The 26,493-nt window shown below is 41.5% G+C and overlaps 2 protein-coding genes across 4 annotated transcripts in view; one reads left to right on the top strand and one right to left on the bottom strand.

The window, feature by feature from the left end:
- Positions 1–23,369, top strand: part of LOC138616053 (phosphofurin acidic cluster sorting protein 2) — a 51,337-nt gene extending 27,968 nt beyond the window's left edge. Inside the window, exons 3-25 of one of the 2 annotated variants that reach the window (XM_069690066.1) lie at positions 336–425; positions 1,693–1,818; positions 3,639–3,801; positions 5,120–5,211; positions 5,475–5,555; positions 5,927–5,986; positions 7,161–7,312; positions 8,224–8,317; positions 9,968–10,051; positions 11,345–11,472; positions 11,691–11,823; positions 11,944–12,048; positions 12,322–12,428; positions 13,530–13,684; positions 13,782–13,892; positions 15,146–15,248; positions 15,869–15,901; positions 18,356–18,398; positions 18,487–18,529; positions 18,793–18,931; positions 19,045–19,268; positions 20,218–20,331; positions 20,515–23,369. In XM_069690066.1, coding sequence (XP_069546167.1) covers positions 336–425; positions 1,693–1,818; positions 3,639–3,801; positions 5,120–5,211; positions 5,475–5,555; positions 5,927–5,986; positions 7,161–7,312; positions 8,224–8,317; positions 9,968–10,051; positions 11,345–11,472; positions 11,691–11,823; positions 11,944–12,048; positions 12,322–12,428; positions 13,530–13,684; positions 13,782–13,892; positions 15,146–15,248; positions 15,869–15,901; positions 18,356–18,398; positions 18,487–18,529; positions 18,793–18,931; positions 19,045–19,268; positions 20,218–20,331; positions 20,515–20,630 — 2,496 coding nt within the window. In that variant the 3' untranslated portion in view covers positions 20,631–23,369. The remainder of the gene's footprint in view (positions 1–335; positions 426–1,692; positions 1,819–3,638; positions 3,802–5,119; positions 5,212–5,474; positions 5,556–5,926; positions 5,987–7,160; positions 7,313–8,223; positions 8,318–9,967; positions 10,052–11,344; positions 11,473–11,690; positions 11,824–11,943; positions 12,049–12,321; positions 12,429–13,529; positions 13,685–13,781; positions 13,893–15,145; positions 15,249–15,868; positions 15,902–18,355; positions 18,399–18,486; positions 18,530–18,792; positions 18,932–19,044; positions 19,269–20,217; positions 20,332–20,514) is intronic. The other variant, XM_069690067.1, reaches the window with a different exon arrangement.
- mrpl2 (mitochondrial ribosomal protein L2) lies at positions 23,343–26,171 on the bottom strand. 2 transcript variants are annotated; one of them, XM_069690078.1, is made up of 8 exons: positions 26,097–26,171; positions 25,837–25,920; positions 25,563–25,731; positions 24,316–24,457; positions 24,111–24,226; positions 23,890–24,000; positions 23,732–23,805; positions 23,343–23,648 (listed from the first exon to the last, which is right to left on the bottom strand). In XM_069690078.1, the coding sequence occupies exons 2-8, from the start codon at positions 25,906–25,908 to the stop codon at positions 23,439–23,441; spliced, it is 894 nt and encodes a 297-aa protein (XP_069546179.1). In that variant the 5' UTR covers positions 25,909–25,920; positions 26,097–26,171; the 3' UTR covers positions 23,343–23,438. The 2 variants fall into 2 exon arrangements, with proteins under 2 accessions (XP_069546179.1, XP_069546178.1); XM_069690077.1 differs by lacking the exon at positions 26,097–26,171 and adding an exon at positions 26,033–26,063.
- Between the last annotated feature and the right edge of the window lie 322 nt (positions 26,172–26,493).

Below are 26,493 nucleotides of genomic sequence, written 5' to 3'. Positions count from 1 at the left end.
GTCTTTGGCTTCAGGTTTTCATTAGATTTACCATCAGAAGATAACGTTTTAATTTATTTCTGGATCCTGGCTCTTGCTTTGTGTATTTCACCAACTCTCTCTTCGCCTGTTCTTACTGTCCTGCTCTACATAAATGAAACTGTCCCCTTTTAGAACCTCTGTTTACACCTTCAAAACAAATGATGTTCACAACAAATAACAGTTTCATTTTCATTCCAGAGAATCTCACGCTATTTCCAAACTAGAGCTAAACTTGGAAGTACTTGGTGTGTGTGATTGTTTACATGTCGCATTTGTTTGCTTACAATGTCATTTTGCTTCACTTTGTCCTCCAGGGTTCGAAGCGCCTTCTGAGGTCGAATGAGTACGTTCTCCCGCCCAGTGGACTGATGGAGACAGATCTGGAGCTCACATTCTCACTACAGGCAAGCATTTTGACATTAGACTGTGAATTCTCACATCGATATGGCACTTATTTGACAGTGTTAAAGCATTTATCCACGCTGGTGCCCCGTCTTAACTGTTTCAGTCTCAACTCCTTTTTTCATGTCTGAAGTGCGTTAAGTTATATTCATGCATGTTTAAATTTTGGGAATTAACTGTATTTTTTTTATGGATTATATGACATATTAGTCTCAACCACAAATTCACATGTTATTATGTGTCCCCTCTTGTGGTAAGGCTACAGAAAATGCTGTTGCTAAATATGATGAAATGCAAAAATGGCAGTGACTTTTGTGGACCGGAATAGCTAGACAGTTATCCAGGTGAAATAAACTAAGGCAAGTGAGCCACTTGTGCAAAACAGACATGCATTTTGTAGATAGAAATGCAGTCCATTTAGTAAAGAAAAACCTTTGAAAAAATCTGAAACAAAAAGTTCCAGCTAAAATGTAATGGCTGTTGAGGGAAGCTGTGAGAAAGTTGGGCAGTATTGAACATGATAAGTGCAGCACCAACTTGTGAAACTTGATCTTAGCGATTACTGTGTGAATATTATTGACCAAGAAGGCAGAAAAAGTCAATATACAGATCAAGTTCTGGCAGTCAGAGACAATATGACACCAGAGGAGAGAGACGGCGCTCTGACTACAGATAAATCTTCAGAAATAGAGAAGCAGTTTGTTCAAGGGGAGAGAAGTTCATGGGCTCCTGTGGAGAGAATGTTTAATTCTTGCTTGGCAGTCTAAGTGAATCAAAAGGATTGTAAAAGAGCACACTGGCTGGTGAAACGCTGGAAATGTCTGATGGGTTTAATAACATGGCCCAGCCATTTTATAGGCTACATTTGATGGCAATAATCTGTAGTTTAGAGCACCAGCTGCCAGTTGATGCAGTGAAATCCATTCTGTTTGTCACAGTAAAAGACTTAGTCTGGAAATAAGGAGAGCTCTTCTAAAAATGTAAAGTCTTCCAGCTGTATAGGACACTAAAACGGGTCTTCTGATGTGATGTAAAGAAGGAACTGACAATAAGGTAAAACAAATGCATACAATTTTATTTACATGTTAAAAAATGAAGTTTAAAAGGAAATAGAAGCTGAATACAGATACAGTTTGTATCCATTACGAAAATGTTGTTTTTATGAGCAACATAAATTGAATGTGTTAAAATAAATCTGAATGTGTTTTTTCATCTCAAAGCTGATGAATATATAATGATTTCTGCATTGTTTATCTATCTTATTTTTAGTACCCCCATTTTCTAAAGAGGGATGCCAACCGACTGCAGATTATGCTGCAGAGGAGGAAACGCTACAAGAATCGAACCATCCTGGGCTACAAGACTTTGGCCGTGGGAGTTATCAATATGGCTGAGGTGCTGTAGGGAGCCACATCTGAGGCGTTGCTTTCACTCATTCCTTTTCATGTTTCCTTGTCAGCCGTTTCATTTCTCTTGAGTAACATGTCATTTCGTTCCCGGCTTGTGATTGCGTTTTTTCCCTCTGACAGTGTTTGACATGGCTATTAGGATCTGTGTCCCACGTCTCGGTTGCCAGAGACAGAGAGAGAAAAAGAAGAGAGAGAGGGGGGGGGGAGGTGGGCTCCTCACATAGGCACTATTTCAGATCATTCAATGATTCATTCTCATCTCACATACTGCTGTGTGAGATTATTGACCATCTGGACCTGCTTTCATATCCACTTTCTGAAAACAGTGTATTCAGCAGAACCATGCAGAAATAATGGACCCGGAGTTGGATGTTTGTTTGAAGTAGTTTTCTCTTATTCGAGTCATTTAACGTCAGCGTCGTGCTCAGCTGGACTTTGCAGCGCCATCATACTGTATGCATCAAAAAGCTATTTTTTTTTATACCCACAACGACTCTATTTGCTGTTCTTTCCGGCGCTTGTCGTCAGCGTGGATGTAACACTGAAACTCCTGGCTGCTGTTAATTGTGCCACCTTGTGGGTCATTCACTCACAACACTGTACAGAACTAATGTGCTCCAGTGTTTTTTAAGAGAGGACAGTGGTACGTTTTTCATAGCAGCCATCCCACTATGGATTATATTGGACAAAGGGTTGGAAATTGGTCTTTTTTATAGCAGATATGGATCAATAAAAAGCCTTGTTCTGGACATAATTAGTTTGTGTGTGTGAGAGAGATAAAGTTAGAGATTTAGACATATATTGAGCGTGACTTTCCTTGGGAGAAACGCAAGTGACATTTCTCCATTTCTTATTAAAGCAGCTGATGTGCTGTTCACACTCAGCCAAATGACATTATTGTATTTTAAAATACCACTCAACTCCGGTGCTTTTTTGGTGCTCGCTGCACTGAAACTACCCCCCCAGACCTCTGAATGAAGCTAGATTGGCCATTATTGGATCTTGTTGGGTAATTACGTTGTCATCTGTTGCAGAGTAAACCCTCTCGTGCTCTCATTCTGAAACTGCCGAGGCATCGTGTGGGAGGAAGTCGCTTATTGGACTTTGCATGGAGCATTCGAGTGCACCCCTGCCGGTGTTTGAGCAAGATGAGCCGACTCCATGTAGAGCAATTCTTCAAATGAAATATTGAAAGTACCCCCTAGATAGAGCTTAGCCTGAAAGCTCATCCCTCCTCATCCCATTCAGAGCTGTGTGTGTAAACTGTGTTACACTGTTTGGCTGGATGATATGCACAAACTGGCTCCATTCATTGCGACTTTCAGAGTGGGAAAGCAGTATTGTGCTAATGAAGATTTATTTAGAGATAGCAGAGATGTCATCTTGTAATCAGATGGGTAAATCTTTGAGAACATGAGGCGGTGTAACAGAAGCCATTTTAATCTCTGTTGGATCATTACCGGCACGGTACAGAGAGAGATCAAATTATTCCATCCTGTCTGTCTGTTGAAGAAGTATTTGTATTTGTATGATTTGTTTCATGCTGCTTCGACATGAGTGATAGACGCTGTAGTTGTACAAGACATGAAGGAATCTCAGCTGGAGAAGAGTTGAAGTTGAGAACAATGAAATCTATTTATAAAGTCTTGAGTTGTACTTTCTCATAAACAGGTGATGTTTTCAGGAACATTGAAGAGGAGGGATGAAATACAATTAAAGTGTCTTTTATGTATTGGTTTACAACCTATTTACTATTTGAATGGATTCAAAATTTGATGCCTGGCCTCAATATTAAACTGTTTCCAGGTGATGCAACACCCAACAGACGGAGGACAGATTCTGGGTCTCCATAGCAACGTGAAGGAGGCGCCTGTGCGTGTGGCGGAGATCAGCGTGTACTCTCTGTCCAGCCAGCCCATCGACCATGAGGACGGCAGCGGCCAGGCTGGCCGCAAGACCAAAACCTCAGGTGGGCACCGCCATCTCCCGCCTTCCTACGTAGGTCAGACAGGCCTGGACCCGCACTGCCCGGCCAAATCCTGTCTGTAATTTCAGCCCTCATTCCGAAACCAGCCCTCCCTACCCAGGCCTCTCCTCTCTATTAATCCCAGGCCATCCGTTGGCCAAAGATATGTTATTCTCTTCAGCTATGGTAGTAATGTTGATTTGGAAGTTGAACAGATGTAGGCCATATTATCTTACACTGCTCTAATTCTGGACCAGGGGAAATATTGCGCCCCGCTCGGACTCAATGCCTTCCTTCTGCTGTGTTGATCCCTCGCTGTTCTGGATATTATTAAGGAGGCCGCTCAAACATAACAGATGAGCTCATGCAGCAAGTATTAAACTAGTGTCACTCTGAAGGAAGGAAAGATGTTTATCTTTCTCCTCTCTGCAGCGATTCTTAATAGCATCCATCCCATCTAGAAACACAGAACAGGATGTTTCACAGGCAAAAGGAAGTCTGAATTAGCTGTAACAAAAAAAAAAACCTCCATCACCTGATCTGCCCTGAGCTGTCAAAGCCAGTAAAATCGTCCGCTTTAGGAATGTGGCTGTTCAAGCCAATAAAATGTGGCATTAAACAAAAGAAGAATAATAGAATAGCAAATTGTTCCAACTATTGAAATGTCATAAAAACTTAATCAGAATGGTAGATATGGATCACAAAAAGAACTGTGCAGTCTAATTTGCATATAATAAGAGTTTCATTACTTTACAGCAAGCAAATTTAGCATTTAATTATGTGCTTAGGAAAAGTTCTGCATTACCATATATTTTGTTCATTATTCTTGCCATGTAGTCAAAACAACTCATTACTGACAAACTGAACAGAATAAGATGGAAAATTAAACAACTTCATCCACACAAGATAGAAAATAGCCTCTGGGTTCATCCTGACATCTGTGAAAAATTACAGAATATACTGGAAGCATAATTTACATTATAATAGCACCATACTGGTTTGCATATTTCACACTTTTTAGTTTCCAGTTGCAGTGTAAGAGCAACATTTACTGATGAAAACTAAGGTTTCATAATGAGGTTTTGAGGCTTGACTCGGAACAAATTGCTCCCTATAATCAATCTTTATTCCCAAAGAAAATTTAGTTTCAGCAATAATAAGGCAGTACCTTAGATGTCTGGTTGTCTAGGTCTTAAAAAAGATATTTCTGTGGGAAACTTGCAAATTTGTATCAGTTTTTTCTTTAATGCTGATAATGTAATTCTAGACACATACCTCACAGTAATTTGATGTTTGTATGTTTGTGGCTGGCCAACCGCAGACCGCTCCCCAGACATGGATAACTATTCTGAGGACGATGACGACAGCTACTCGTCAGAGCAGGAAGCCAGTGATGACGCAGTTCATGGTCAGGTGGGTGCCAGTGAACGCTTTGATCCAGACATATCTGCAATACCCAGCATTAAATATATCTTATCCAGCTAAGTTATACTGGACATACTATATAAAATGTCCTATAAGAGGAAATGGAGTCGCAGAGTTTGTCTGAAGCTGTTGTCCTTTCAGATGTTTTTGGTCTGTACAATAATGTACTTTCTACGGTTAGCTGAAATATATTCAAGTTAAAACATAGATATTTAGATTTAAATATTTGATCCATTTTCTCTGTATTTCAGGATCTTTATGATGAAGATGACGAGGTCAGGAAGCCCAAGAAAGCCCGTAGGAAAATGATCCGAACCACCTCCATGACCAGGGTCAGTGCGCCCCCCCCCCCCCGCATCTTTTCCCACCATGTGGAGTTTTATGCTCGCCAATCATTGACTGAGAACCACTCAAGACCTGCGTTTGCTGTTGCACAGGCTTTTAAGGGAAAGCGCACAATGTGTTCCATTTGTTGAAGCCATTAGGACGATGTGGTTGAGCAGTAAATAAACACTGTGGGTTCACTGGACTGATTATAATGGTCTTTACGTAGAACAGCTATGAATGAGTAATCCAGTGGACAGTTACTGGGAGAATTTCTAAGCCCGAGCACAGCTGTCATGCTTATTTAATCGTGACAGTTCTTCCCTTTTCAGGAGCTTCTTTTTCTCATAATTGCATGTTGTTTTTTTTCCTGTTACAGCAACCTAACTTCAAGCAGAAATTTGTGGCCTTGCTGAAGAGGTTCAAGGTAACAGATGAGGTGAGTTGAAGATAATTGCTTTTGTTTTGATTGACACTCATAGGAACATGTTCAATGTCAAAGCAAATGAGAGGTGCTGTGGCTACTTTCAACTCAATCTGTTGTCAAGTCAGAGTCAGTAAGTCAGCTGTGAAACTTACAGTTATTATATTGCCCTTTGGGAAAGAGAATCAGATCTCAGTATTGACTGTCTAAACAGTGAATTGCTACATAATTGCTAATGTGCTCACCAGTAAAGAAATCACTGCCGCAGCAGAGTTGCAAGCCTCGTTATGGTGTAAGGCTGCTTTACATCTGTGCACATGGATGTATGATTCATATATTTTAATCAGATCGTCAGCAGGATGTCGACCACTTGTGTGTAGCAACCTTTATATGTCCATTAGTGCATAAAGTGTGCTTGTCCATTAGGATGATAATAATTACCACTTAAGTGGAAAATCTATAGGAACATTTGAGTCATCCTTTGCCTTGTGAAAAACAATCTGTATATTACATCAGCCATTTTATTTAGGTAAGTATATAGACTGGAGGAGGATTTGCTCTGCCTGTTATTTATTCCTTTAGATTTATATGTGATCTAAATAATTAGGAACAAGAGCCCCATGTGAGTGATTTCACCGAGCAGTGCTCACAACCCCCTCTATACCATCAGAGCTGTGTTTGGCTGGATGGTTCTGGAAGCTCCAGGTGGCCCGGTGATCTTTTATCACATTCTCTGTCACTAATCTCTTCCTTGTGGCCGGGCAGTGTGCAAGGCTACAGCTCTATAAATACACAGCCAGGAGGAGGAGAGGGGACAGACTGTGTTTATCTGCTCCCTGCCAGCTCCTGCACTTATGGAGTGGCATTAATCACCTGATTAGTCCACAAGCCTGCCTGTGTGCAGTTCCTATGATATACATCCCCACTGTGCAGCTGGCAGAGCCCGGCTCAGCACCTCAGCTCTCTTCTAACACTCACTTACCTTTTAATTGCCCTCCTTAGAACCAAGGCAGGGATGCATTTAATGCATAGATTTTCTTATTTTCCAGCCTTGAGTGTTCTCATTCATTCTTTAAGCTCCATTAGCTCAGCTGTGAAAGTGATTAGTTAATGCACACAGGCAGTCACTCCCTACAATTATTTAATCCATGGCCATAATCACAAACCCTATGTCTATCCCGTGCTGCAGGTCCTAGACTCTGACCCGGTAGACCAGACCCAGGAGGTGGAGGAGGATCTGGATTTACTCTACGACAGTCTGGAGGTGTACAACCAGAGTGACAGTGGGCCAGAGATGGAGGACAACGAGAGCGTCCTGAGCACTCCCAAACCCAAACTCAAGTATGTCTGTACTCACCTGCTTTCCTCAGAGGCCATATTTCATAAATGACCTCATATTTATACATATTAAATTGATACGGTTAGACAAACACAATGTGCTTCAGCTTCTAACACAAACATTTACAATCTGTCATGTCTTTATTCAAAAAAAAGTAAATTAACCCTTGAATATAAGAACTGGTTGAATCTCCTTTGGCAGAGTTTCTGCTAGCAGCAGATCATAATTTATCATTTATTTATTAATTTATTATTAACTGTTGTTCCTGCTTCAGCTCAGCCATATACTTAAAATGTTCTGTGTGAACAGCTCTCTTGACATCATTCAACAGTATCTCTGTTGGTTGACCTGGACTCTTACTGTTTGTTTTGTCTGTAGTAGATTGACTCCAGCTCCAATGATTTCATCAAGCCTTCATCTGTTTCTAAATCCATTTATAGACACTTTGAATGTTAAATGTATCTCTAAAGTCTTTGAGTTTACATCATAACTTTTTCTAGCTTCATACAATTGATTTTTTTTTTTTTTTTTGGTCATGTTTCATATTAGCAGATGCTTTTTGTTAATTGTAAACTCTAAGTATTTAAGAAGTTTTTATAAGTCAATCCTACCGTCACCTCCAATCTAGTTTTATTGATCGGGCTCCAGGTTTGCTAACGCATAATGTCATGAGCCCAGGGGTTCACATTCTTTTCCCAACCTACACTGTGAGTGTTTGATGTATTCAGTAGAAAACAACAACAACAAAATGATTTGTCTGCTATCAATTCAAATTGATTGTTTCTAATTAAGATAAAGATCTGGTCATATTCTAAGACAAATAAATGCATAACTTCAGATGGTTATAAGAATACATAAAAAGAAAAGCATTTTGTTACGTCTTTCTAACTCAAATTTATGTTTCTGTTTTCAGGCCGTTTTTTGAAGGGATGTCTCACTCCAGCTCTCAGACAGAGATCGGTAGCATACACAGCCAAAAAAGCCAGCAGAGAGAGCTGTCATGTCCTGTAAGTTGATCAACTGGCCCTCTATGAACAGACCCCTCTGATGCCACTGTTTACTCATAAAGTTCTGCCTCTTCTTCTTCTAAACAGCGTGTTATGTAAAGGAAATGCCCCAGTATTTAAATGTCTGGCAACCCTCTATGCTCATTGTGGTTTAGGGATTCCCAAGGATCCTTCAGGCAAAATATTCTGAGCATGACTGCAATGCAGCCCCCAGCCCAAAAGGATGGGAGCCTGCAGTCCTTACCCTATTCACCCCTACAGCCTTTCAGTATTTATAGGGACTGACACCAAATGACCTTTCCACCACCATCCGCACGCACGCACGCACACACACACACACACACACACACACACACACACACACACACACACACACACACACACACACACACACACACACACACACACACACACACACACACACACAAATAAATATGCTCCCAGGCTCAGAGAGCAGATTGGATGGACCCACTCCTGAACTCCTACTCAAAGATTTATGGCCCATTGGAACAGCAACACGGCCAGGGGAAGAGTTGAGATGTTAAGTCTGATGGTGAGAGAGGGAGTGCTGTTTATAAATATCTGGGAAACCATTTTAGTTTGTAATAAAATAGCCCAGAGAATTTCAGACTGCTACAGCCCTCCATTTTGCTCAGTAAATGCTCCAGTTGAACTTCATGAACATGTTTTGCAGCCAGAATGGAAAGTCTGATCTGATACTGACATAAATCAAAGTTGATGTTACGAGATGCATTTAAAGACTTTTATTGTCGTGAGCCTGAGCACACGTTGTCACATATTTATAGGCCTTTTTCACTGAAGGCATTTTGACTTGTCACAGAAGGTAATGCACTTGTGTATTACTGCTGGCTTAGTTCCAATAAGTGTCTGTGTAAGTTATGACAGTGAGCCAACCATGGACTGTATATAAAAGGGGAGTCGCTTCCGGATGCGGAAGTGCCTTAATCTGCAATACCACCGAGGGCCACTAGGACTTGGCTCCAAAAAGACTCCGGCTTCATAGACTCCCATTCAACTTCTCTTATGAATAAAAAAAAAGTCAATAATTATTTTCAATAAGTCAATATGGTGTCACTGTTTCTTATTAGTTTTCTGGTGGTCCATCTGAAAAAAATTCCATCATTAATTGGAAAGTAGGCCTCAAAAAGTGATATGTTTGGGGGCGTGTTTGTTTGATTGACAGGCCTGTGATGCAGTCATGTTTCTGCGATAAGTGGGCGGGTTTAGAGTCCCAATCATGATCGAGTCAGATCCATCTCTTGCTCCTCCCCAGGTCGGCCAACTCGAGGTATGGTTGCTGCTTGGAGCCAACATATACAAAAGCAGTGTAATGCAGCCATCATTATTATTACGCCTGTGCTTTCCCTTCAATATCAAGTCAAAATGTCTGTGGTAAAAAGGTCTATAGGTGATGGCAATGAAATGCATAGGTGCCTTTAGAGATATTTATCCTCACAAGCCTGCCACTGTCATTAAGCCTAACTGTGTGGAGTTACCACTGTGAAATCAGTCACTCACTCATCCTACAAGTGGTCAATCATGGCCTGAGGAGATGGAGCTTCACACATCTATTTGGAGCTGTGAGATCACGGTCATATTTTTATCACGTTATGTGTTTTCCCCCCACAGAGCGGAGACTTTTTGACTGTGGACAGATGTAAAGTGCAAGGGGGCCGATATCAAGATGACAGTGTCACAGACCCAACCGTTGGGGTATGTTTTTGCAACAGTACTTAAAAAAACAAAACTAAATCCTTTTGAGCATCTCTTTCTCACATTTTTTGTTTCCAACCCCCTACCCTCTCCACCTGAGTGCCCTTTCCTCCCATGGGTCTTTGTTGTTTTCTGAGAAAAAAACAAGCAGGAGGGAGCATGCAAGGCCAGGCACACCAACCAGCACAGTCATCCATTATGGATCAGTAGTGCAGACGAGGCAGCTCCGTGCTAGATAAATCTTGACTGATGAGGATCGAAAGATGGGTGTTTGTGTTTGTTGTTGTGTTTGTGCTGTCGGGTCAGTCTAACCTTGTTCATCTAGCCTCGGCTCCCCCTCTGAGCGCACCGCTCCACTAACCCAGTTTGAACTGAGTATCTAAACTGCAGGAACAGTGTTTCCCCAGCCACCTGCAAAGAAACCATGACCCTTTATCTCCTCTGTCATGGTGGGCTCGCATCATTATCTCCAACCTCAGAAACCAAGCTCAATTATTCACCAGGCCAGCGCCTTTCTACCTCACTTTCTACTTAAGCTCCATCTACTCTCGTCCTTATAATGCTGGCTTCTGATCCGCCACACACAAAAACTCAGAGAGAAGGTGGTGTAGTTTGATGAGACATGACACATCATTTCTGCAGGTCATGAAAAGTCTTGAAGACTGAATTCTGTTCTGTGAAAACAGCCTCAGAAGGTATTAAAAACTCATCACATTTTTAGGATGATAAATATATATTTTTTGCCTGCTGTAAACAGTGACATTAGGTAAAATGTTTCATTATTTTAACGGAGTGCCAAATTCAACTAAAACAGAAACCACAAGATGAATATTTTTTAATTGATTCCCTCCATCAATTTTCTGCCACTTATCTGGGTCCAGACATGGACACATTTTAGAAAATGGGCCTTTTGACAAAGACAAATAAAAGCTGAACGCGCTGACAAATACTTTCACTTCTCTTTGTAGTGTTTTTTCTCTCCTTGTCTTTGTTTTGTGTCTCTTTTGGATCGTTTCGTCTGACTTTGTAGTCACTTTCCAACGGTCAGGGGGCGCGATTCAGTAATCCATACATTCCTCCAGGCCATGTTTATTGATATTAGTAGGAATTATTTTTATATGTAGCTCGAAAGTATTGACAAAAATGTGGCTTTAGATATCGTTTACCTAAATAATTATACATCCCGTTGTTTGTTTTCCATCATCCTTCGGACGTGAAAAGCATCTGAATCATTTTCTCTGTGGTATTAAAAGGGCCTTAAAGTCTTAGACTGAATTTCTTGAACTAAACCAGGAGCCAGAGACTGATGACAGTGGGCCAGGGACAGGGGAGGTGAGCAGCTGGGATGTCAACACTGAACGGATAACCACCACTGTTGGCAAGCTGTGCAAGACAGAGTCTCAAAACCACATGTCTCCCAGGTAAACTGCTGATCTCTACATCTGCAAATAAACACTTAAGATAAACCTCCTTACGTTTAATGGGTATTAGATACGATAAATTACACTGCGTTTATGTCTTCTTGGTTTTGTAACTTGGAATGAGTCTAAGTTTAATTAATTAATGAATTAAACAGTGCAAGTTGGAATGAGTCACTGTCTGTCATGTATTTTGAGCTCGTTGCATTTTGTCTCCTTAGTAAAGTGGAAAACAGGCTGCAGAGACGCCCTCGCAGCACCTCCATGAAAGACAGACAGAACTCCAAGGCGCAGAGCGACAGGACCAGCAGCATGGAGAGCGAGTGCTCCCCAGACTCACGACTCATAGCCCAGGTAAACGGCACGCAGATGTAACGGCATATCAAGCTATAGATCCGCTCTTTACAGTTGGTTTTAGTTCAGTGGAAATAGCCTGGCTTGCGTCTGAATCTCTGCTCCTCATTTGTCTCACAGGTTCCCAGGAAGTCTGTGTATGACCAGCTGAACCAGATCCTCATCTCTGATGAACGCCTACCAGAGAGCATCATCCTCATCAACACCATGGAGTGGCAGGGACAGGTCTGTGTTTGTTTCTACTCACAGCACTTTGATGATGGATTCCTTTATTTTAATTTGTTCATACATGCTGTTCGTACATGCTAAAGAAGCACGTGGCTCATGCAGGACAGGGCTTACTTGTTAGCCACGCTGCCTTATTGCAAATGGACAAAAATACAAAAACATCTGCAATGTAACTGGGTGTCCACTCCTGCTTTCTTTCCGAGCCGATCAGCTCTGCCTCTTGTTTATCCATGAACTCATCGTGTCCCTCTCATGTGTGTTTCTGTGCAGTATGTAGCCGAGTTGCTCCATGAACAGGCCCAGCCCATTGTGTCCACCTGCTCTGCTGCTGATGTTCAGGCTGCCTTCAACACCATCGTTACTCGCATCCAGAGATTGTGAGTCACATACATGCATAAACACGCATCGGTTGAATGACACAAGCCATCAGAAAGTGTTATCTGGGACTGATCCTCGCCAGACTGTGTATGTTTTTGGTGGCTCCTTGCCAGAGAATTCCAGGACGCTATCGCTCATGCTTCTGAAGTGCATTTCTGTCTGTGAACCCATTTTATCAGAATGTGCCTGTTTTTTTTTTCATGAAAAGCTGGAGTTCAGGCTTCTTCTTCTCTCTTCCTTGGATTCATCTGCTCAGGATGTCATGCCAGTGGGAGACGAGGCTGTCTCAGCTTGCTGTACTGCTTCTATTAAACTTGTTTTCTCACTAACACGGCTGAACTGCAACTTGTCAACATGTTATGCACCTGCTCCTCAGTCAACCTGTGCACTCCAGCTGGGATCATGTCATGCAGAGCCATGCACATCTCTGATGCTACCATGCTTGCTCGGTGCTGTCGCTGCCTTAGCTGGCGTGCATCTTTGTCCAATTGTTGATACTTGGAGTAAACAGAGCTTTTTAATCCCACATAAATTAAGATCCTGTTTTACTTTTAACTCTTTAACGTCTCAGCTCTTGAAGCATTTAGCTACAGTACAAAGTCTTTCAGACAGTCCTTATCGCTAGCAGCATGTTCTGTAATTACTTTTAAAATGCAGAATTTCAAAACAAAAGCCTTGTAAAACTTGAAATCCTTTTTGGGGTCACTAACTTTTTGTTTCATGTGTCAGAAATGAGCAACCGATCAATTTAGCTAAACTCAGTTTAGTTTCAGTATTCTTTTTATGCTTTAAAGGTTGGTCTTATGTTTTTCATTGTAAAAATCGATCTCAAAACTGCTGCAGTATTTGGTTTAACCTAAGAAAGGGCTTGCAGATACTTGCTGTACCCAGTATCGCAAATTATAACACATGACATAAACTGGCTCTCAATAAAGGTAAGACCGGTTTTAAACCAGGGAAATCCTAATGAGATATTAATCTTTCTGTCAGAGACCCATCATTTTTATCACACGCCCTCTCTGACCCACATTTCTCATGAATTGGATCTTAGACTTTCTCATAATTACTTATTCCTCTTGTCTGTATCTTAACCGTCTCAGCTGTAACTGCAACGCACAGACACCACCGACAATGAAGGTAGCAGTGGCGGGTGACCAGAGTTACCTCAGCACCATCCTGAGGTTCTTTGTGGAGCAGCTGGCCAACAAGACACCTGATTGGCTCAGTTACATCCGTTTCCTGGTCATCCCCATTGGTAAATCAACCTGGGATTAGTATGACGTACAGCCAAGCATGCTCTATATTTGTAGCACTGTTTTATACAGAAGATGTTTCCTTACACTTTTACACAGGTTCTCATCCCCTGGCGAAGTACATGGCCTCCTTTGACAGCCGGTTCAACAGCATCTTTATGGACACTGCATGGAGGGACCTGTTCTGCAGGACGGAACGGCCCGCCTCAGGTACGATGCACAACTCTGGTATCTGGCTCCAAAGCAAGCCTGCATGTCTAATGTGCAGCCAACTTGAAAGGGAAAGAAATGGGGTCAGAGCACAGGTCAGGGGCTGATGAAAGGGAAAAAACCATTTTCTTTTCCAATTGGAAAAGACAGCTACAGCCTGTTTTAGATCATGGCACTTCCTTTTAACTATCTGCTGCTGCCGCTGCTGCTTTAGAAGACCACCACACTGTCTGTAATCAGACTCGGACATTTACCCCAAATCTTGATCAAAAACGTTGTAATATTGGAATTAAAGATATTTGTTTGTTTGAAAACATACGTCATCATGACATCACGCATTCTCTTGTGTTTTATTTTGTTTCTTTACATCTTCTACACACATCTATAATAGTTGTTATCTCTAACTCATTACTGTATTCCATTTGCAGCCTAATGTTATATCAGTAAAGTAACAAAATTAAGGATTAATCCAAGCAGCAAAAATGAAGACATTTGCATCATTAATGTTTATTTTGGGATTTTCTTGTAAATTAAAGCTTTTTCTATTACATTAGATTTTTTTTTTACACCCACTTGCAGTTTGTTTTACAATTACTGGCTCACACACAAATCCATGTTTAAGCTTCTCTTCCCATCCACCTCCTCCATTATCACTTGTTCTGCCCCAACAAGCCTGATAATCTTCACCCATCCCCACCTATTAATTCACTTAATTCAATCCCCACAGGTGCAAGAGGCACTATGTCACACACCATGTTGAATCATCTCAAAAGGGTTGCATGAAAAATAATTACAAATTGTATGCCAGTACTGGGTTCCCCGTCTTTTTCCTATCAATTCTTTTACACTTAACATCAGCTGCAATCCCAACACAGAAGGCTGAGTTTGTATTCAACAGGAGGGTTCATTTAAACTTCAGAGAAGCAATAGGTCGGAATAAATTTGCATTTAAAAATTCACATTTCAAGCTGCAGTAAATGTATGCCGGGGTGCACGCGGCCTACAGGCCTTTTGTTCGACACACAATTCATCTTGTGTGACGTGTGGCTGACTTCACTCACGTTTTAATGACATTTTACACTCAGGAGCTCCTGTCTCCTTAATTCAGCGGAATGTAAATGATGAATGCTCAGTCTCCAAGCAAGCTGTTGTATGTGAAAATTTGCATTTGCATCAATTGTCTTGCAGCTTGTTAGTCAGACATAAAACAGCAGCGGCAGATTGTTAACAGTCTGTTTCCCGACTCCCCGCAGATAACATTGACGTAGCGGGACGAGTTGTGCAGTATCTGGCCGGTGCCAACGTGTCCCACCAGTTCCCCATCTCAGAGGCCATGCTCACCTACAAACAGAAGAGGTAAAGCAAGTCGAGCCATATTTATGCACTGCATATGTTCCATGTGTGTGTATGCATGTATGCATTTGTGCTTTTTGTGCTCTAAGCAAGTCTCCGTGCAATTATTACTCACTTGTAGTACTGATAGTTCTTTTATTTTACAAATAAGTCTTCGATCTAATGTAGCCACGATAGGTCAGCCCATCATTAGGACTGTAGCCCTTCAATATGAACTGCATGAGGACGTGGTTTAAATCAATATGCATGCAGGCATGCAGCAGGCGCACACACACACACACACACACACATCAGTTGCTGTGATGTGTAATGATATTGATCATCAGTTCAGTTTCCACTGTAGACTCACATCTGTTTACTCCGACATAAATGAGGTTTGGTTGATTTTAATTGTTTTCTTTGATTAAAAAAACATGTATTATTGGTTATTAAATTTGTTTTAAGTCCAAACACGTCACATACTCAAACACAGACGGTCCATTGCATTTCTGTGTGCATTTGCTTGTTTTCTTTCTGAGGTTTGACCAAACCTTTCCCCTCTTTGTAAGAGGTACTACGTACAACACAGTTTTAACACTGATGCATTCCTTCTCCTCCCCTTTCCCCTTTGATTTGCATTCAAGGAAAAGAAGTTTGTATTTTGATTTTTATATCAGGTATCTAATTCAGCTCTTGCTTTGTTTTGCCCTCCTGATTTCCCCTCCTCCATTTGACTTGAGCTCCTTGCTGTGTCTTAACATTTCCCTCTTCACACTCGATACTCACTGTAACTTCACTGCACTCTGTCCTGACGTTTTGTCTTTGGTTTGGTGTGACTTTGATTCTTACTCTGTCGTCTGTTATTGCTGTGAAGATTTGCCTAACAACCTTTAAAATACATATTCACAAAGTGGAGTGGTTTTCTGACTATCACATCCGACAAATCATGAATAATGTTACATTTAAAAACAAACTAGTCATGTTTTTGTTACAGATTTTGGGAGTTTCCGAAAATTCAAGACTTGTATTGATTTACGCTTACAAGTGGCAACATAACCGGTATTCTCTCAATATTTTTGACTTCTGCAAGGCCAAAGAAATATTTCAGTTTGTATTGTTTGTATTCCTGCGTTCTAAAAACTTCTAAAACTTCCTTTAAAGTTTTTTTTTTTTACATCCCTGAAGTTGGGTGAAAAATCTTAAAGAATTTAAAGATCCCCTCCACATGTTTTTACATTTATATACATTACTGTTCATGTATATAGAGTTTTCAACTATAATGTAAAAATCCTTGGAATTATATCCACTCACTCATTAAAAATTCCAAAATCTATTAATATGCAAATATATTTTTAGTTTTTAGAGTTTAACTTCTGAACACAACGTGCACTGTGAAGTCCATTTTCAGTGTACGAAGTTTAAAGTTTCCACATCATACTTGTGTAAGTTGAAATGGGCCGGGATTGGCTGCTAAACTATTTGTGATGTCACAAATACTGTTTGTAAACCCACCCTTTAAAATTATATTACAAGGAGCACGCAGAAACTTTCCCCTTTCAGCAGATGGATGTGAAAACAGTTTTCTAATTTTAAACGCTGCACCGACATCATCCGACAGAGTGAAACTCAAACATTCAACTGTAGGAACAAGAAGAAAAAAAAAACACTTTTGAGTAGAGTGGACTTTAAAGTTCGCCTTGGTGTGAAGTCACATAAGCATAAAATGAATTATAAATCACTAAATTAAACTGAACTAGTTTTTCTATAGAGATGAGTTTTACTAAATATTCACACTCATAACTATCGGGTATAGCTGTGTAGCTGACTGAATTAATTAACAGACTAAACGTTGGCTTGCTAATGTATTGCCAGTTTAGAGTGAGTATAATCTGACCCAATACTTAAAGAAATACTGTTTAATGGTGATGCAAACAAAATAGCACAGTATATCTTAAATTGCATTAAATTATACTAAAACTAAAACTCGGATTGAATAACCAAATAACACTGGTAGTGTTGTGAACTGCACGAATGCTATTAACTACTACCAAAAAATATATAACTAATTAGAGTATTACCTTTGGCACTTAAGTTTAATATATAATTTGCCCGCATATAATTGTTATTTTTGGAAGCTTGTTACAGCTTATGATGCAACTTGGGATGTGTGAACTTTGTGTTTGCACTGTTAGTTGTTTCCTAGCAATTGTCTACATACAAGCAAAGTCTTTACCAGCTAGCTGGATTCAGCACATCCCTATGTTGGAAGGAGCTAGTTGTTAGGAAGATCTTTGGAAGGACTTTACACACGAAGTAACAGAGTAACTTTAGTAACAGATTTACAAAAAGCTGGTGGTGTGTCCTGTTCAGTGGTGCTGCTGCTTTGCAAACAGTGCAATATGTAATAATTATCACTGTAATGTGATATATAACTGATGCCCAAGGGTTTAAGATTTCTGTTGACTAGTCCTTTCTATGTGCACTGAGGACCAGCAGTGTTCCCTTTCTGTTGGTTGATGTGGGTGCAATTTATTTTGCAAGCTCATGGAAGGCTGCGGCAGATACTCCTGCTAGTTTCGGAGTTGCACTATTGGTTGCTGCAGGGTAGAGGACATTTGCAGAAATAAGCACTATCACTGCTCTTCCTTGCCGGATCATTTGGTGCATTTTTGCTCCATCATTGTGGCCTGGGTGTTTATTAAATTTCAAGCTGCAATGACTGCCATCTTGTTGGTTTTTTTTCCTATCTTTGTATAGATATGTATTGTTGAACGGGGGACGTGCCGAACACTTTGAAGTAGTTGTGTCAAGTAGACAAATCACTTTTGATAGCATGTAGAAGAGTAGATCTCTTATCCTCGCACTGGCTGATAGGAAAGACCCCATCTACTCCAGGTTGTAAGGAGCGGTCCTCTCATTCATCTCATTGTAACGTGACCCCAAGATGACCCCATTTCACCCCAAGCCAGTCATGTGCCATTTTCTGCTGTGATGGGACATGGTGCAGGCCATGCTGCAGCCATCTTCCCCTCCAGGACCATTGAGTGTTCATGTGCACCTCTGGAGTGTTGAAGTGTCCAAACGCACCTCTGGTCTTTCTCACAGACTCTCCGCTCTCTCTTTGTTCACAGCCCTGATGAGGACTCCTGTCAGAAATTTGTGCCATTTATTGGGGTAAGAATGAGTTTTTCCATTAAACGGCCAGAACCTTGTTAATTCATCCTGTGTTTAATTTATACTGAAACTATTTTTACCCTGGCAGGTTGTGAAAGTTGGGATTGTGGAGCAAAGCCTCTCAACCTCGGGTAAGAATGGCTTCTTTTTAAAAGTGTTGTACTCTTTCATCATGTTCGTGAGACAGAACATAGATTTTACTTATACAGATACAGATGAGAGTACAAAAATTACACAGCGACATAGCTGTATTTCTTTTTGGCCGCAGTTACATGATAATCGCAACAATCGATGTATATTCACTCTGAAAAGAAATACATATCTTTGTTTTTGTTTTGTTTTGTTTTCACTTCAAAGCTTTGTGCATGAGATTATTTTTCATTCTCATTCACAGTGGACTCAGATGATGCGATGGGAGTCAACACGAGCGTCCTGTCCTCCCCGACGCCTCCATCGGCTGGTCCGTATGGGAAGGAGATTGGGGGCACCCCCCCCCAGTCCCCCTCCGTGTCCACCGCCCTCTCTGGAGCTGGGTACGACAAGACTCGCCGACACCTATCAATCAAAACACACCACAGGTTTCCCGCTCAGTGTATCAACAAAGTGACAACAAGGGAAAATGCTGTTTTTTTTTTTGTCTTTGTAGCTCTCCGTGTTCGGGCAGCGAGGTGATGGGGCTCCAGGTGGACTACTGGACGTGGCAAGGCCCCGAGAAGAAGAAAGAGGGAGAGAAGAGAGACGTGGGACTGAAGAACACCCTGAAGAGTAACTTCCGCTCGCTACAAGTGAGCCGCCTCCCCTGCGGAGGGGAACTCACTCCTCCACCCAGCATGGCCATGACTGTCGTCACCAAGGAGAAAAACAAGAAAGGTACAGTTGGGAAATATGGCTTAAGATGGACTGCCTTTGCTTTTTTTTCTCTCCGCTCTTAAGCTTAAGGCCCAAATTATTTCACAGTGGTTAAAAAATGTTCCACACAGATGAGTACTGGAATGAGGTTATTACACCCACAATGACTCAGCAGTACCAGAAATATGACCTCTTTCTTTCCACATTCTTCTTCCTTGTTGAAACCTGGGCCTACTTTACCCAAAATGCAATTTGTCCGTGATAATATTACCATATTTCTAAAGGTTCTGATGTGCTGCTGTTTAACACAGCCGGTAAATGAGGCCATCTCGGCTAACCAAGACTAAATATTACACCTTAGTTTTGCAGCAAGTTCATTTCTTTCCTTCAGTTTAAACGCTGCCAACAAACCTGCTTCTCCAAGCTCTCAAAAACCTCCCACTTTTCTGATGGAATATTCCCAGTTCAACAGGAGTTCAGGTGTATTCTCCCACTCCGAACTGTTCGACTTCCCAGTGGCTCATACAATTAAATTATTTCATTTATATGGTGCCAAATCACAACAAAAGTCATCTGAGGGCACTTAACACAGTAAAATCCTTACAACAGACCTTTACAACATTATCGAGAGGAACGCATCAGTTCAACAAAAACTCCCTTTTAACAGGAAGAACAGAGCAATCTGCTACGCCCTGTTGTGGTGAGGGGAGAGTAGAGACAGAAACAAATACAATGTACAGGTTGGTGGGGCCAGTAACCACAGATCAGACACATGCAGCTCTGGAGCCAGATACAGGCAGAACAATCGCATTAGACTAAGTAGCCTCTATAGATCTTGTTTCACAAACACAGCAGGACTCCCCCAGAACTGTAAGCGGCCTTTATTTAATGTGAATAATTGGCAGAGTTACGTATAATAGGAAAGAAAATGAACGTTTTATAACGCAGCGCACTCTTCCTCCTTTTCCAGTGATTTTTCTCAGCAAGAAGCCCAAGGAGAAAGAGCTGGACTCTAAGAGCCAAGTGATCGATGGTATCAGCAGGTTGATCTGCACAGCCAAACACCAACACACCATGCTGAGAGGTAAGGCCGGGCATCAGACTCGCCCACCACAGCTGAAGCTGCACTGCCATCTGCTGTTTGTGACCTCACACAGCAACAAGGAATGATCTCCTCTTTAACAGCTGTCAGTGGGAATTATATGTCACCTTTAACGTTCTCTTCAATCTGCTCATGCTTTTAACTCTCATCGTTTGCCTTCCGCAGTCACGATTGACGGAGTGGAGTGGAACGATGTCAAGTTTTTCCAGCTCGCTGCCCAGTGGCCGACGCATGTCAAACACTTCCCGGTGGGAATCTTTGGTTACACGAAGCCCGTGTGACCGCGGCCGCCACCAGACTCTCCGCTGCGTTTGTCTCAACGAGAGGCCACCAAGAATTAGAGGGGGAGCCAACAGGCCCGCGGCAGTAATAGTTTTCCTGTGGAAATCTTACTGACTCACAACCACGTGTTCAATACACAAATTTCATGTTGTCTATTTGATGTTTTCGATGTTGTTGGGTGTCGTTGTTGGTTTTTTGTTTTTTTTGGTTTTTTTTTTACACACTACAAAAGAACAAGTACTATTTTGTAAGATTTGTGCTACCGCCTCAGAGGTATTTTGAGGGTTTTTGACAATTTGCCACATTTCGATAATGGCAGCTGTGTTTGCACTTTGTTTTGTTAACATTTTATTATTTCTGTGAAATCCTACATTTATTGTTACTCTATAGACAATGGAGGAGTGTGATGGTGATGTGCAGTGGCGTGCGTGAGATTGTTGGAGACCGTGTTTGTGTTTGTTGTTGAAAGTTGGAATATTGCTGTGAATCTAGATGGGATCCTTCTCTTCGAACTCAGTGCTCCGTTTTCTTACTCGTCCCTTTACTTTCTTGAAAAGGTCCATTTTTATAGGAAGGAACATAAAGTTCTTTTTGCCTCGTTGCTTTGAAGCAGACGGTGTACCTAAAGCAGATTTTAAAAAAAGGACTCTAACATGGTATTTGAAGGTAGCTATGATGAATGTAGCTATGACACATTTGTAACCTGTAAGCAGTTCATGAGATCAGTTCGTTATTATAAGAGCTGATGTTTTGTATTGGTGTTAGTGTACTTTCAGACTGTACAGTAATACTACATAGAAGCAGGGTAACAACTTATTTCCCAACAGCTGAATGCCAAATTTAGTTGCGACTGTATGAACTGTCCTATTGTTTTTCTCAGTTTCCACCTGTGTTATACAGTTGATTTGGTATAAACATGGCCACCCTGTGTTTATTTCTGATGTACCGGCTCACCCGAGAGGACGTCTCACAGACCTTCAGTCACTCTACTGGACTGCGCAGTTGATGTGCCAAAGTCGAGTTTTGTTTTACAGTCCTATCACAATATCTCTTGGCTTGGCCAAACTTCATAGTATGTCAAACGGAAGAAGAAGAAAAATGTTAATGCATTTATTGTGTCTGTGGAGATCAGTGTTAGGACTACTGAGTTATTCAACCTACCAGATACGATCCACATCCGGCCAAATGTAAACATATTAAGCATTTACAAAAATGGGTGTGAATCCGAACCAAGCGACCACCATTGTGTCCTTTTAAAAGAGCTTCACCGTGGCTGGATGTGCAAGTTGTACCTGAGACGCACTGACACACTGTTCTGCATCATGTGAGCCTGTTAAGGGAAACATTACACAGAGTTTGGCTGACTCTAAACACGCTTCGATAGCAGTGCTGAGCGTGATCCAAGTATTGCTTGTAAAATATGACAACAAGTGTATGGAGTCTTTGCCAGATGTCCAAGCCACTGCCTGTGTGTCTGTGTAGGTGTGCTCTGTGTTTGATGGTACTCTCATGAATAGTGTTACGTGAAACTTTTCCAATTGGAAACCTTTGGGCGAAGGGCCTTCTGTGTGAGTTTGTTGCTTTTTGTAAAGATGAAAAAGCTTTGATAGGCTGGCTTTTTTTTTAATTTTTTTTTTTTAGTATTGTGTAGAAATATATACAAGATATACTATTGTGAATTGCAACCCCTCCCAACTCCCTTCCACTAAATTGAAAGCACAAATAGTGTTCCTTTATTTCTTGACATAAATGCCAAATATATTCCAGAACTCATAACTATGAAGTCGACTTGTACAATGCAAACACTATTATTAGGTATGTACCTGCTCATACATTTCCCTCACTTTGTAATGCACTTTGATGTGGTTTTAAACACATTGTAGCTCAAATTGGGACACACTTTGGTTTAGAGATAAAGTGTTAAAAGTGTTATAATTGAAATGTAAACCACTACCTATAGTCAAAGAGAAGGCTGTTTTTTTTTTTCTTCCTTATGAGGATGATGCGTTTATGTGGATGGTTTAAGTGCCCTGTGAGGCATGAAAAACCATCATGGCTATCTGTTACCTAATGTTTTGCCACTTCAATGTTTTTTTTTTCTTTCCGTTTGCAGCTACCACCAGACGTGTCTGCTTGTGACTGTACTGTCAAGTTTCCTTGCCTCTTGCTATTGGAAGGGTTCACTTATCTTCTCAGTCAGGAACCCAGCTGGCCCTTTACACATTAGTTAACCTGGGCTGCGTTAAGTGTTAACCAGGGCAGTTGTTTGAGGGAATTAGTCATGCGGGTTAGCCTTTGAAATACTAAATGAGAAGCAAAATGACAAGTGTATTTCCATTTATTTGACCTCAAGAGTTATTTTTTGTTGTTGTTGCCCTAAATCCAGAGGTAGCATGGGGGTGTTTTACAAGGCTGGATCAATGAGCAGGCATACTCACTCTGTCACTGTAATTTAGCTCTGCTGAAAACAAACTTAACATCAGTGTTCATGCTTTCATTACAAGTCAAACTACAATGACACCGTGCCATCTCATTGCTCCTGTAACTTGACATGCCGCCCAGTGTCTTTGCACAAACCCTATTTTAAATGACATGACAGTATTTTTAAATTTACCACTAAAAATATGGGTTACTCTGCATGTTTTACTATAGATGTAAATATGTTTTGGATTTTTATATTGTTTTGTTTCTTTCCATGCTCTCACAAACAGTTGTGTTTAATAAAATTTTTAATCTTCTGTACAAACAGCTCGTCTTTCATTGCCAGGACCAAAATAACAGCACAAGACAGCAGCAGTCCGGACTCGTTAGTTAGCCGAGATTGAGGGCAGGTTGACGTAACTCTTCATCGGAGGCAGCGGTTTAATCTTGCGTCCCGCCCAGCCTCCCTTCCTCTGCCACAATCCGCTCGAAGGGCGAATGCCGAGCCAGCGATTGCGACCGGCTTTGCCGATAATCCGTTTGTTGTAGTCGATGTTGGACACGCGTCCCACCGTTACAATGCACGTCTCCAGCACCTGTGTGTGTCAACAAGGCATTTCATTTACAGAAGAATATCGTTTGAACACGGCAGCTGTAATCCTGCTCCAGATAACCTCACCTGAACCTGCTGCTTTGAAGGGAGCTGAATGATTGCTGTTCCGTTTACTTTACGCAATAAAACACCACTCGTGCCTGAAAACCAAGAGCCCAATCAGTTTAGGAATCATAATGAGTAACCTCATCCTCATCATCTGACATGGGCCAGTCCTAAATTACCCGCAGCACGGATGTACTCCGATCCCTTCCCTGGCTGTATCTCCAGGTTGTTGACCAGTGTCCCCACAGGAAGAGCTCCCAGCGGGTAAGCATCCCCCTCATTGGCTGACACTGCAAAGTAAAAGAAAACGCATCATTTCAAGAATACATGTGACAACATTGTTTGACATTAAGCCCTGTGGTCTCGAGGCAGCTTTCCAGGTCGAGCCAGGAACTCGTACCGGCCATGCGTCCAATAACTCCAGATGTTTTGATGATGTCTCCCGCCTGCATGTTCTCTGTCGCAATGATCCATCTTTTCCGGTTGCCTCCTGCCACCAGGGCAATATCGGCAGACCTGAAATCGCAGAGAAAAAGGGGATTATTAACGACCGACTCGATAACAACGTCAATCAAAGTCCTGTGTGTGACAGCAGCCGATTTCACCTGCACGGGTCGTATCGCACTTCGACGACCTTCTCTTCGAAAGGCTTGTCCTCGTTTTTGGGTTCATAGCGCAGTCGTTGGAAGTCTATCCACCGGTATTTCTGTTTGTGGCCACCGCCGATGCCGTGCGTACGTATCCGTCCTGTGGAGCGGACAGAAAAATGGCCGTCTCATTTCTCTCCGCCTCCCGTCAGAACAAGTATCTCGGTGGTCATGAGAGCAGAAGCATCACAGAAAGCTGCAAGCCTTCGACCTGAAGTTTAACTTCGAACTGAGCAGTTAAACTGGAGGGAAAATTGTCAGAGGATTCTCAAATAGGCACTTGATTGTATATTTCAAACAAGGACCGCTACTATGGTTCATTTTTATTACGCAATTACTCAAGACTACAATAACTCACCTCTGGCAAAATCCATCACACAACAATAACACCGTTGTCCGTTTTTTCTTGTTTATTTAAATATTTAAAAAAAAAAACTTTGCACTATTGTTTAGTTAGTTTAATTTAATTATTATATTTTATTTTATTCTATTTATTGTATATACTGTGCATTTTTATATTTAATATTTTTTTTTACTGTTTTATTGCTTTCCTGTATCTATAAATGCTGCTGTAGCGAAAAAAATTTCCCCTTGGAGATTAATAAAATAACTATCTGTCTATCTGTCTGTCTGGTCTAAAATATGTCAGAAAATAAACATTGAAAAACAAACAGCCCCCAATATTTTGTATTTTGTCACAAAAAGTGGGAAAAGTGGCGTTTTTGCTTGAAATACACCCGTTTCAGTTCTATTTCAAACCCTGTTTTAAGATCTGCCAAACCTTTGTCCTATTGGATAATTCCCTATTTTTTTTTCCACATAACTTGATACAGGTTCAAATCAGAAGCTGTTTTACTGGACGTGTAACACCGACGGCCTCCAGACCGTTTGAAACGCGGATTTTAAAGCTTTATTCTATTTTTAAAAACAGGGGGGAAAAAAGAAGCAGTTTCACTCCACGTCTCAGTTCAGATTGCACATGCAGCCATCTGTTTTAATGTCCCTGCATGCCTGCCTCCTATTGTGCCACAGTACATGTGTTTATTGTACTGCATGTGCTGTCTGATAATGCAGCGCCACACTGTCGACCATATTTCTAACACCAGTACAACACAGTATGTATGTGCTTTGTTTTGTGTGTGTGTTACTCTGCATGTTTGGAGATGATCCGTGAACAAAACCTGCACATTAGAAAGCAACCTTACCCGTGTAATCTCTGCCTCCCGTCTTCTTCATCCCCATCGGCCTGATGGAGTACTTCTCCCTCTGCTTCCAGTACGTCCTGTTCTGCTCCAGAGGGGCTGTGGTGAGGAAGCCTCTGCACTGTCCGGCTGCAGCGGGCACCACAGCGCCCAGCTTAGTCTGAGCCACCGCCTGTCCACACCAACAAGACAGAGACAGAGACAGAGACAGAGAGGTTGTTTGGTCGGTGACTCTTGGTGGCTGACAGGAAGAGTTTTTGTTTTTGTTTGTTTTTACCTGCGAGGAGAGCAGAGCAGGCTGGGAGACGGTCAGGGAGCGCAGAGCTCGGGTCAGACAGGACACCGCCATCACGACACCGTCCTGCGGGACAGCAGAGAGGTCAAAGATTAAACGTGTCTCCTGCTTCTGACTGATCTATCATAGATCAAATAACAATACTTGCTGCACGTAACCACTGCCTAACGGAACCTACCTTTCGTTTTTGACAATGGAATAACCGACACGGTCTCTCAGTGCAGCTTTAACATGAAACCAACCTTTATATGTCCCTTATATCACCCCCCGGTGGTGTCTCGTCGACGTCCTTCGGAGTTCTCCACGCTATGTCGCGCAGTGATGACGTAGCCCCCCGACGTTAAGATTTTTTTTTTTTTTCCTTCCTTTATTTTTCTTCCATGTTTTTTTTTTTTTGTAAAGAAAACTGCACAGTTGAAGTATCGGTTGTTTAAGTTGTGATACTTCCACCTTCCCTTGTGTATCAGGGTGTCCGCCATCAAACATGCAGTAAAGCGGTTTACGTTTTCGAGCTGCTGGTTTCCACTTCGCCTCTAGGGGGCAGGATTTCCCCTCTTACATTTGAATATAATTAATAATAATAATAATAATAAACTGTGAAAATGTTGATCACGTTACTTGCGTCATTTCGCAAAGAAA

This window comes from Brachyistius frenatus, unplaced genomic scaffold (genome assembly GCF_029030835.1).
Source record: "Brachyistius frenatus isolate BFR_SWC_R1_liver_20210118 unplaced genomic scaffold, ASM2903083v1 Contig_8, whole genome shotgun sequence".
NCBI classification, from domain to species: domain Eukaryota; kingdom Metazoa; phylum Chordata; class Actinopteri; family Embiotocidae; genus Brachyistius; species Brachyistius frenatus.
This window is presented reverse-complemented; position numbering and strand designations above follow the sequence as displayed.